General features: G+C 38.9%; 3 protein-coding genes across 5 annotated transcripts in view; 1 reads left to right on the top strand and 2 right to left on the bottom strand.

Moving 5' to 3' along the window:
* Nucleotides 1-8,560, top strand: part of LOC145229087 (regulator of nonsense transcripts 2-like) — a 46,895-nt gene extending 38,335 nt beyond the window's left edge. The window contains exons 27-29 of one of the 2 annotated variants that reach the window (XM_080094349.1): nt 7,337-7,540; nt 7,951-8,046; nt 8,107-8,560. In XM_080094349.1, the coding sequence (XP_079950475.1) occupies nt 7,337-7,540; nt 7,951-8,046; nt 8,107-8,116 (310 nt within the window). In that variant the 3' untranslated portion in view covers nt 8,117-8,560. Of the gene's footprint in view, nt 1-6,500; nt 6,703-7,336; nt 7,541-7,950; nt 8,047-8,106 lie in introns of those variants that run through there. The other variant, XR_013860352.1, reaches the window with a different exon arrangement.
* Nucleotides 3,159-6,503, bottom strand: LOC145229089 (uncharacterized). 2 transcript variants are annotated; one of them, XM_080094352.1, is made up of 2 exons: nt 3,300-6,503; nt 3,159-3,218 (listed from the first exon to the last, which is right to left on the bottom strand). In XM_080094352.1, the coding sequence occupies exon 1, from the start codon at nt 5,195-5,197 to the stop codon at nt 3,950-3,952; it is 1,248 nt and encodes a 415-aa protein (XP_079950478.1). In that variant the 5' UTR covers nt 5,198-6,503; the 3' UTR covers nt 3,159-3,218; nt 3,300-3,949. The 2 variants fall into 2 exon arrangements, with proteins under 2 accessions (XP_079950478.1, XP_079950479.1); XM_080094353.1 differs by having other exon boundaries at nt 3,159-3,362; nt 3,439-6,503.
* A 193-nt stretch (nt 8,561-8,753) lies between the features above and the next one.
* On the bottom strand, nt 8,754-11,369 carry LOC145229091 (dynein regulatory complex protein 9-like). The gene is made up of 10 exons (XM_080094356.1): nt 10,909-11,369; nt 10,741-10,833; nt 10,582-10,679; nt 10,267-10,395; nt 10,081-10,204; nt 9,827-9,946; nt 9,677-9,751; nt 9,164-9,280; nt 8,991-9,107; nt 8,754-8,932 (listed from the first exon to the last, which is right to left on the bottom strand). The coding sequence occupies exons 1-10, from the start codon at nt 11,035-11,037 to the stop codon at nt 8,816-8,818; spliced, it is 1,119 nt and encodes a 372-aa protein (XP_079950482.1). The 5' UTR covers nt 11,038-11,369; the 3' UTR covers nt 8,754-8,815.
* Between the last annotated feature and the right edge of the window lie 156 nt (nt 11,370-11,525).

Raw genomic sequence — 11,525 nt, 5'->3', positions numbered from 1 at the left:
TTTTCGGGCGGGCCAAATTATTTTTTTTATTTTCAAATCCCGTGTAATACCCTAAGCCGGTGGTTCTCAAACATTTTTACCATGCGGCGCATTAAATAACTAAAATTTCCTTCCGAGGCACACTTCGCAGGGAAACACAACAGAAGTTGATCATAAGCTTATAATTATGTTAACTTTCAACTTTATTGTGGTGGGTAAGGATGCTTTTTATTACCAACAACAAAATATGGGCTTTAAAACTTTGTTATCCGCACCAGTATTTCGCCGAAAAGGCCTAAAACACTAGGGAATGTTTGCACTTCAAAAAAGAAAATATTTCGCGGCACACTTGGAAATCACTCACGGCACACAGTTTGAGAATCACTGCCCTAAGCACACAAGTGATTTTATATTTCATCGCTCCAGATTTGATTTTTCCTTTGCTGTTACTTATTTGCAACAAACAAAGCATACAGGTTTGTCACTTAATCCGACTAAAATCTATCCATTCTTTCTGGAACACCCTATAGCTCCATTATACCGAATATATTTTATGTAACAATATAAGGATCCACGCTAATAGCTCTAAAATCAATTTAAAACTAACACCACATGACAAATGATTTCACAAGGAGAGACAATCGAGTGACTGTTACGTCACAAATAACGCAAGTGGTTGAATGTGGCAATTTTAATAAGTTTGGCGTCAAATGTGGAAATGTGTAAGTCTTTTCAAGTAAATATTTGTACATAAACATTTTATTGTTGTTGTTTTTTGATGCTATGTTTTATGCTGTACTTTAACAAAATTGTGACGCGGGCCACATTAAAAAGGCAAGCGGGCCGCAGGCTCCCCACCCCTGATGTATACAGTACCATTACGGAAACACCGCAAAGGGTGTAACTTGCGACGTTAGGTGACGTCCGGGCAGAAAATATTTCCGTCTTTACCGAGTTGTAAAATCCTGTCTCCCCGCCGATTTTAACAAGTAGGCGCCTATGGTAATTTGGTAAATATCGTATAGAATATATAAAATGGAAGTATATCAGAAAGCCACTCTTCTAGTTTCACATTTAACATTGTTCAAATCTCAATACAGTTTGATACTTTGAATTTAGTGCGGTTCGAACTTAGCAGATTGAATTACAATCAGCGTCTTTGCAGGAACATCAGTTTCGTAATTTTAACGCTTTGGCCCCTTCATTTAAACGCTTGTTGTGAGAACATTGGCGATCAGATAAGCCAATATAAAAGAATGAATATGCATGGGAGATAACGACTCCCTGTTGTCACTCAGCGGTAACGGGAACTTTTTAAAAAGGGGAGGGGGTCTGGCAATATTTGCATGTAATTTATTTAAACATTTAGAACAAGAGCAACTACACCAAGTATAGGGACATTAGCTTGTGAAAATGTGCACCGTGGTTTTTTTTGAAATGGTGTAACTGTAACGTAATTTTATAAAAAAGTCGAACGTCTTTGCTGTTGCTTAGACCAGGGTTGTCAAACTCAAACAACTTTGAGGTTGAAAACACAGTTTAAAGAAAGTCGAGGACCGCACTATCAAAACATTTGTTACAGCGTAACATGACAACAACAAAATTGCATGATTAAAAAGTAAAATGTTCATTAATGCCATTACCCACACTAAAAAAACAATATTGTAATTGCTTTGTTTGAAAACAATGGCATACAATGATGCAACAAATCGCAAATGCTGATGGGTTATTTCGATCTTCCAATTTTAACGTTGCTCATATGAACTCACTGGTATAACAGGGTTTTCCGCCTGAGTAAAACACATAACTTCTAAAAGTTACTTCTCGGGCTGCATGTTTGACACCCCTGGCGTAGACCTTCAAACGTTGCGCAGCTATTCTTGGATTAGCAATGTAGTGCAATAGTAAACTTGTGTAGTTATGGGTCCCCTTCCTTAAAGGGGACACATATTGTTTTTGTCCGTATTTCTTTTCTTTTTTCTGTCTAACGCTGGTTTGTAACGCTCGTTTGGTAAAGAAAGAGTGCTTCAAATTTATTCAAATTTGGACATATGTTAGTTAATAATCCAAACTTTATCCTCCAGAAATGTGACCCCGAATTACCCAGCGGTTCATCCACAGGCCCCCGAAACGTAAATTTTTTAACGCTGGTTTGGTAAAGAAAGAGTGCTTCAAATTTATTCAAATTTGGACATATGTTAGTTATCAAACCAAACTTGATCCTCCAGAAGTTTGACCCCGATTGACCCAGCGGTTCACCCACAGGCCCCCGAAAGTAAATGTGTCTAACACTCGTTTGGTCAAGAAAGACACTGTAGGCAGAAGTCCCAAGAGAGTAACTCACTGGTTTACGATAGCAGGAGGGCTCAGCTTGACGTCGGACAGACGTTTTACGAGACGTCGTTTCGGTGATTAGAAATCAGCTGTTTTGCACAGCAATGCTTTTATTAAGTTATCACTCACATTTTCAGTTTTGGCAAAGGTTTCACACCTATGACGTGATTTAAACCTAATAAGCGTGCTTCGGTTTCGTGTATGTCAAGCAAAACTTTGTTGATAAAAATAAAGATGAAAAAATAAACTTGACATTTTTGCAAGATAAATGTTTTTTAAATGCTCGTTATCAGGTTGGCCGCCGCATGACCACGGGTTACTTAAGGTCAACTAGTAGGTATTACTAACACAGTTCAGAAATTTCTTTCGTCATAACGTAGCATTTTTTTGCAATCGATTTAGGAATCAATACTCAAGGCACGTATAAATTAGGTTAAACGGTGTTGTTGAACACCAAGGACTGCGTGCTATTGAAAACGGTGTCAAAAGGTCAAACAGTCGTTTGGCGTGTGCACCCTGAGAGGTTAGCCTACTACAGATCAATGGTACACGTTTTGCGAAACAAAGTTAAATGAAAAACAATTTGTTATGTATACACTTGTAGCAAATTGCTTTTTTAATTTGAAGTGTCTGTAACACAACTGTTACAGCTTTCTAGAAAAAAATGTGACCTTGGACGACAATATCTGGGTCAAAGCAAGAGAATTAATTGAAATTATTTTTTTTGTTCTGTTTAAAGTTTTTGTAATTATATGACAATAATAGTGCAAAAAGAATACGAACAAAAATTATTTATTGTTGGTGTAGCGTCGCACCTTCAGTGCAGCGCCTGGACAAGCTACCAGTGCGAGCAACAGAATTTTATTTCGACCAAGATGAATGACGCGCGCAATAAACGCGGTTTTCTGCAAATATAACAACACTAGTAAAAGTCAGAACGAGGAACAACGACAAACGCATTTACAGGAGAGAAACAATTAACGTACCAAACTTTGATCGGTCCAGGCATTAGACTTCCCAGTTGGAAATCACAGATTACGGTTTTCACACTGTAAATATCGTAAGGCGTAATCAGTAAAACATATAAAAACACACCAAGATACAGGCCACTACATTAAAACATACCGGCGTACAGCAATGCAACCAAGTTACTTCCTCGCACAGATCGATGTAGGCCGAATCTTGCCCACAGTAAATCGGGTCACAATATTCCAATGCTCAGCGCAAAGTTCACAGGTCCAATTTACTTAGGTACAACTTTTGCACATTTGCAGTAAAATTTCTGTTTCAAATAGAATCAGAATGTCGTTACTTAGCTATCACAACTCACTTTCATGCGTTCAGCACATCACAGACACTAATAACTAATAACCATGCGGTCTCGCACAAGGTAATTGCACCACAATGGATTTTACGTCACAAAGTCATTGTTGCGACAATAGCAATGCCAGGACGATCTTCCTGGCACCCGTACATAACAGTTTGCGCCGCTAGAGGCAAGAAATCTTACATCCTCCCCCACCAAAATGGGAAACGCTACAGTTATGCGTTTACAATTTTTTACAACAATTAAAAGATTTGCGCCTCATTAGGCTCCGGCGCACGCGAAATAAACGTCCATGGCAGTCCGAATTTTCTACATCCTTGGCTCTGTTTCTTCTTCGTCGCCCTCAGTCTCGGCAGGAACGATAACGCACAGCTTTGCAACAGGTCTCTTCAGAACTCCGCTGGAAGTCTTCACTTCAACGCTTCGGACGATTCCGTTTTTGTCGTGGAATATGTTAAGAACTCGGTCCATAGGCCAGCGCCCTCTCGGGGTCGAATCGTCTACCAACAGCACAATATCGTTGACGGCAAAATTCTTCTTACGTTCATGCCACTTCTGTGTGGCGATGATCGTCCGAGGGTATTCTTGCATCCAACGACGCCAGAACTCGTCAGCAAGGTACTGAACAGCACGAAACCGGCGTCTCGCGTAGCAGTCGGTCTTCGAAGTATTCACTGGCGGCAAACCGACCGTTGGTTTTAGCTTCAGCAAATGGTTAGGAGTAAGTGGTAATTCCTCTCCTACTTCTAATTGAACTTGAGTCAAGGGCCTCGAGTTCACAATATCTTCAACCTCAAGGAATAAAGTGTGTAGCAAATCATCGTCGAGTGGTTTGTCTGGAAGCAGCGTCATCAATATGCGGCGGACAGATCTGACCATCCTTTCCCAAGCACCTCCAAAATGACTGGCACTAGGAGGATTAAAGTGCCAAGTGACCGCTTTTTGTCTCAAGTAGTTGTGTATTTGCTGTTGGTTCCATTCATCGACAGACTCTCGGAGAACTCGTTCCGCTACGACAAAGTTTGTCCCTTTATCTGAATGCATGTGCTTTATTGGTCCGCGACGTGCAATGAAGCGTCGCATAGCGTTAATGAAAGCATCTGTCGAAAGGTCGGGGGAAACTTCCAGGTGGATTGCGCGACTGGTCATACACGTAAAAAGGCACCCATAGCGTTTCACTTCACTTCGGCGTATCTTAATTGTGAAAGGTCCAAAGTAGTCCACCCCAGTGTGGGTGAAAGGGGCCTCATTTAATTGTAGTCTGGTCGGCAGATCGGCCATTTGCTGCGATCCTGGGTTGGCATTACGTTGTCGGCAAAGTAGACATTTTCGCAAGGCACGACGGATTCCAACTCGCGCGTTAACAACCCAGTAGCGCTGACATAACAGGTTCATTGTATGGTTGACACCTGAGTGTCCCGCTTTCTTGCTGTGGTAGTGTTCAATTAGCAGATCGGTAAAGTGAGATTGGTGTGGGATAATGGCGGGATGTTTAGCTTTGTAATCCAGGCAACAGTTTTCCAGTCTTCCTCTTACTCGCAACTCGCCGTCTACCATGATGGGATTTAGCTTGTAGATCTGAGACGTCTTATTTTGGTGCGAGGGAAGGTCTCCTTTAGTCCAATTTGGGAATTCTTGCCGCTGGTTGTATTATACAAGTGCCTTTTCAGCGTCCTGTAGCTCAATAACGGTGATTGGCGAGCGAGAAAGCGTAGCGGTTTCCCCTTTAGTCTTTTTGTGAAGATATCCTCGGACGCGCAAGAGCCATCCAGTGGCGATTTTAAGTCGGTAGAGCGACGAAAATTGGTTGATCAGCTTATCGGTCGGTGAGCTGTCGCTGATTGAAAGAAACACGTCAGTTGTTTCTTTTAAATTAAAGCTGCTGTAGATTCCTCCCGGTACTTCGGGTTTAGCAAATCCCTTGGGCCACTGATCCGGGGGAAATCGCAGGAAGTCTGGCCCGTTTTGCCATAATTTCGACCCAACGAAGGCGTCGGCCGCCATGCCGCGTGAGGCTTGGTCTGCTGGGTTCGAAGCGGTATGGACGTGTCTCCAATCATGTACGCACGTAAACTGTCCTGGAAAGCTTGACAGCATCCAGCGCCGCCTCCAACTCCAAACGAGGGATCGTGTGCTTTCCAGAACCTGACAAGAGCGACCTTCCCATTACAAAACTGCAGTGTGCACTGCCGTCTTCCATCGTTGTCCGTAGGTAGCACACACATCCTCTTGCAACTGTAGAGGCATCAGCGAAGAAGTGCAATTGTTGGCCTGTTATGTCGTTCGTTGTTTTAGGCCTAAAACATCGGGGAATCCGGACAGCGCGCAAACGTTCCAAGCTGCCGCACCATTTTCTCCATTTTGTCAAGTCAGCTCCACCAACTTCCTCGTCCCAGTCCAACTTCTTCTGGCACAGATTGCGGTACATCAATCGGGCCTCCAGAACGACAGGTGCCACGAATCCCAGGGGGTCAAAAAGGGAATTAGTTACCGAGAGCATACCTCGTCGGGTCAGCGGTTTAGCGGGCAGGTCGACGCTAAATTGAAACTCATCTTCGTTCACGTCCCAGTTTATTCCCAACACACGTTGCTGCACGCAATCCCCTAAAGCAGTGGTGGCCAACCTATGGCGCATGCGCCAAACGTGGCGCATTGCATGATTAGAGGGCGCATTGCCTTCTTTTGATAATCATGAAAATCAAATTAATAAACTAATAAATAAATAAAGTAAGCCAGCCCTATTAATTACATATATATAATAGTTTATCAGAGTTATTTTTTACTTAATAGTTCTTATTTCTTATTACTATCCTTCTCATGCAAAAGTTGTTTCTTTCTCTTTCTCTCTATGTACAAGAAGTAGTCATAGAAGGTGGGGTTACGAGACATTTATGGCGCATCCAACACAGTGTGTTAAAAAGTTGGCGAATGGTATGTAGAAGGTTGGCCACCCCTGCCCTAAAGAAACGTTTTGGCATGCCTTGCCTCTTTCTTGGACTGGAACAGATTCCATGACTGCGTCGCTGGTGGAAACCCACTTCGTCAATTTGAATCCACCCAAGGCGAGCAAGCTTTTCAAGTCTTTCACTAACTTAATGGCGCTTGAGTCGCAAGGGGCTATCGCGAGGCAATCGTCGACATAGAAGTTGTATCTCACAGCATCAGCAACTCTGGCAATTGTTTGCGCATAATCGTAATATTGTTTTGTCTATGATTGATCAGATTTTTCTTAGATGCGTTTAAAGAATTGCGTGAAATAGAGTTGGCGTGCTGTAGTAGCAATTAAATTATTTGTTAACTAAAGCTTTCGTGTTGCTAGGCAAAGCTAACCGCCCGCATCTGCTCAAAAACTTTTATACAAATAACAATCTCATAGGGGTGCGATTTTGAGCCGGTGTCTTGGAAAGGGGGCGATTGTGCCAAAAAGGTTGATGACCCCTGGTTTAGACTTTAGAGCACAATAAAATAGTTTTCTTGCAATGAAAGTTTTCAAAAAAAAACTCACTGTGATTTTATTTGTGAAATATCCACTTGAGCGGTTCTCAGGTTTAACAAGATTAAATTTACCTACTAATTGACTTGACCCAAACCTTTCACAGTGGGTTCTCTACACTGCTACGCAACACGAAAAGCGAATAACCTGAACGCATCTACAGTAGTTATGCCTGTACTGTAATCAGACTGTTATATTTACAGGTTTGCTCTTCTAACCAAAAAAGGTAACAAACCAACTCTTCGTCCATTAAAGATCCCCGTTTCTGAACATTTTGCTGCTGGTCTAAGAGATCGAACACAAGCAGAGGAAAGGCGAAAGCAAGAGCTGAAACAAATCACTCTGTCAATCAATGAACGACAAGTGGAAGAAGAACAAAATCAATTTGACACTTCATACCATACAAGGTTAGACAGGCATTAAATGTGATGCTTGGTGCTCAGTATAAATCGTCAATTTCCGTTTTTCTAGTAAACGTTTTAATTGTTTTAAAACTGGCCTTGGACAGCAATATTAAGATCTCTTAGCTTTTCGAGATTAAATTCAAGGATTGGAAGTATTTTCCGCCATTCATAGTTACTACGTTTGTAGATATATAATGATTTATAAAGAATATGGCTTTGAAGTTGGTTTGATGCCCTCTACTAATTTGTCGTTAAGAATCTATTTTTATAGCGTAATCAATTACCTTAAACATGTGTGTGGGGATCCATTCGCTTTTGTGTGTATAGTACACGGTAAAGAGGATGTAGAACATATACAATGGAAATATTTATCAAAACCACCTTTCTAGTTAGTTTATGTGTTTTTGTATTAGGCAACCTCCTGCAAACCTGAACCGTGAAAGAAGACCAAAGTATCAACCACCTAAAGGTGCCCCAAATGCCGATCTGATTTTCAGTTCTGGTGGACGGTAAGCAGAGAGAGGGAGGCAGAAAAGGCATAAAACTGACTAATTGATTTTATTCTACAGAAGACGGTAGCAGTATTAGTTTGTCAGCGAAGTAACTTGGTACATAAAAGAGGAAATTATCTGATCTCATTCTCAGTTAGAACAACAGTGACCTGCATGTGTATGCTAGATTTTTGACAAGCAAAATGGTTTATTTTGTTCAAATGCTTACATCGCATCTGTATGTTGATGAACATTTTAATGCCATTTGAGGTGGCATTGATTACTTTTTTTAAGTTTTGCAATGTCCTGGTCATCAGTAAAGCATTCTGACCAGTCAGTGGGAATTATTTAGTTTCAAGGTATGCTTTGGAACTTACCTGTACTGGGTACTTGGTGGACATTAAAAGACGTTCCATATGAATTGATGTGCCCTGAGTGCAACATGTTGATTGTTTGTGAGAAGTTTCCTTTATTATGTATGTGGTGGCCCAACTGAACTGCTTCAAATAAATGTTTCAAACAATATCTAAAATCTGTTTGTTTTCTGTTCTGCTAGATTGTCGGATCTAAATTCACATGACAAACACACTGCTGCCATACAAAATCTTTCATTTTTTTTTAAAATTCTAATGCCATTTTCAAAACAAATTTCTTGTTAATCTTGCAACACTTTTAATTGACTCTGAATAAATGAGTAAACTGAACAAAAACTTGTTTGTTGTGCATTAAAACAAAATGTTGTATTTGTACATGTGTTGACAACTGGATAGCAACCCTAAAAACAAGATCACTTCTTCTTGCCCTTTTTCCCTCCTTTCTTGCCTTTTTTTCCACCTTTCTTTTTCTTCTTGCTAAATGGCCCAATTTGTTTCATGACCATGGTTCCTCGCCACCATGATTGCAGCTAAAACACAAAATGTAAAACAGTTGTCAACTTCTAGAGATGCTATGTGATATTTTACCCTTATAGCCGAATTAAGTTCAATTTCTTCTTGTTCCTTCTTTCTTCTTTCTTTTTCCTTTTCGATTCGATCTTCTACAACCACATGTTCATACTCCGCATATTTTCGAGTAAGTTCCTGCGATTCGTAAAACTTAACAATCATCGCATTTGACAAAAAACAATAACTAATACCTGCAGGCGCTCAAGGTCATTTGCTTTAGATGTTTTTAGGACAGTTAATTCATGTTGTTTTGCTTCTACATCTTTGTCATACTTTTCCATCCAATTTTCAACTTTATCTTCTAGTAACTGTGTAAAATAAAACAAATGCCATTAACTAGATTTGTAGAAACTAAAAACAAATATTGTGCTTGGACAAATAAACATAACCTTTAAAAGAAATCCTGCCTGTACTTTTTAACACCAAAAATCAAAAAAACAAGACAATAGCACATACGAAACTAAAGTAGATTGTTGTTGAAAAAACGTTATCTTGTTCGCCATTTTTACATTAACATTTTTTTATCCATAGGGCAATAGCTTAATTGGATTACCAACTGCAACAAATCAGGATTAATTTAACCTGAACTAGATCACATACTTTTTCTTCTGTTACACCTGAACATCAAAACATAAAGCCAAGCAAGTGTGTATTTCACTGTCAAATCTTCTGTTTTACTGTCACATAACCAACTGTAATATTACCTTTTGATGGGTTTTAAGATAGTTTTCAATTTCAACATGAGTTTTCACCTCTTCATCAAGTCTTAACTTCAATATCTAAAAAGTTCTGAGTGTTATTAAAGTCTGATATAAAGTCTATAATAAATACATAGCAATATACAAAAACATTACCTCAACTTTCTCTTTTAAAGTGTGCTCATTTATTTGACATCTTTGTTGGTTCTGATGAACTTGATTTTCTGCATTTTTTTTCACATATTTGCCTTCCATGTTACTTTTTGCTTTCATTTCCTGTAGATAAACAACTAACAAATTGAGAGCAAACATTATTGGACTATAAACAATAGTTGTGTAACATTCGTGTTTATTTTGGTTTATTGTTATGTAACCAAAGGTTAACATTATAGTGAATAGTAACAGTTTACCTGTAGTTGATCCTTTAGGTGGGCAATCATTTCATTTCTTTGTTGTATTTGGAGTTCCTTTTCTTTTTTTATGTCAAGTAATTCACGCTGCAGTTGTTTAATTTTTCTTCTTCCCTGCTCCTCTCTTTGTTTAAATATGTCATGAGGTATTTGACAACTTTACTAATACATATAATTAATCCTTACTTTATAATGGTAGTTTGTAAAGCCAGTTTGTTTGCTTTTTGTTGTTCCACAGCGTGCTTTATTGTAGCAAATTTGTGCTTTTTAATAATTTCGTCTTTTACTGCCACCAAAACATCTTCACAAAACTTCCTGCAAGCAACAGAAAACACAAAATTATAAAAAATCGTGAATCAAGATTATTTACAACAACACGTAAAACTGATGATTTGTAATTGGCATGATTAATAGGGCATGTGTCAATTCTTGTTCTTCGAAAATATTTATTGGATAATAAAATTACTAATAACTATAACATAAATTAAAACATTAAAATACCTGTCCTCCTGAACTTTAAACAAATTGTCTTTGGTAAGGGGACTTTGCCTCATTGACTGATCAACTAACTTATTGCTTGCTACCAAACCACCGATTACCTACAAAACAAGTTGTTATTTCTCAATATACTGCAAGCAATGAGAAAATTCAAATGGAGACCTTATTGTCCAGATGTTCAACAACATTTTGTTCCAATTTTAATTCCAGACCCTGTTGATTTTGTAAAACTGAAGAAATGTTGCTTCCCACAAGCTTAAAAAGAAAAAAAAGGGTAGCAAAAAAATATTTTTATGATCTAATAGAGATGTACAAAAATACCAACATTACCTGTTTGGAATCATTTCGACTTTGAAAGGAAACTGGCAATATGTTTCCCAATATTGAAAGTTGAAAAACTGTATCTTCCAGTACAGAACAAAAGGTTGCTGCAGCTGAGTGAGAAATTTCTGAATCCATGCACAATATTTTGAAGGTGAGGACAAAGGGTAAACAAGGAGTAAAATTATTATTCTGTTTTATTGCATGTTCAGTTACAAAGGACCTTGACCATTTATAAAATCGTTTACCACTGCATCACGTAATAAAAAAATGAAGGAAAACCAGAACAATTTTTACAAGTGATATTCCCTTAGTTTCACACTAAGATAGCCACAGTAAACAACGTTGAACGAGCACTGGGTCCCATGTTTAGCTGGTAGATGTTTATGGATACAATTTTTCTGAAACATAGTGTAAAGTTATACAGGTAATAGTAATTTTTCGCTCGCAATGTTTTCATGTTAATTTCGCTTTTTTTCATTCACGACAGTCGCGCTTTTTCAGTTGTTATGGCAAACTGTTATCACACAAGGTGGCGTATTATTATAAATTGCATAGAAAGCGTATTCAATCAGGTTTTTGTAGAACCACCATAAAGTTCACATTTGAGTTTTTGTAACCACTCC

Source organism: Phallusia mammillata, chromosome 5, assembly GCF_965637545.1.
Source record: "Phallusia mammillata chromosome 5, kaPhaMamm4.hap1.1, whole genome shotgun sequence".
Classification (NCBI taxonomy): domain Eukaryota; kingdom Metazoa; phylum Chordata; class Ascidiacea; order Phlebobranchia; family Ascidiidae; genus Phallusia; species Phallusia mammillata.
Note: the sequence above shows the minus strand (reverse complement) of the source record. Positions and strands in the feature narration are given on the sequence as shown.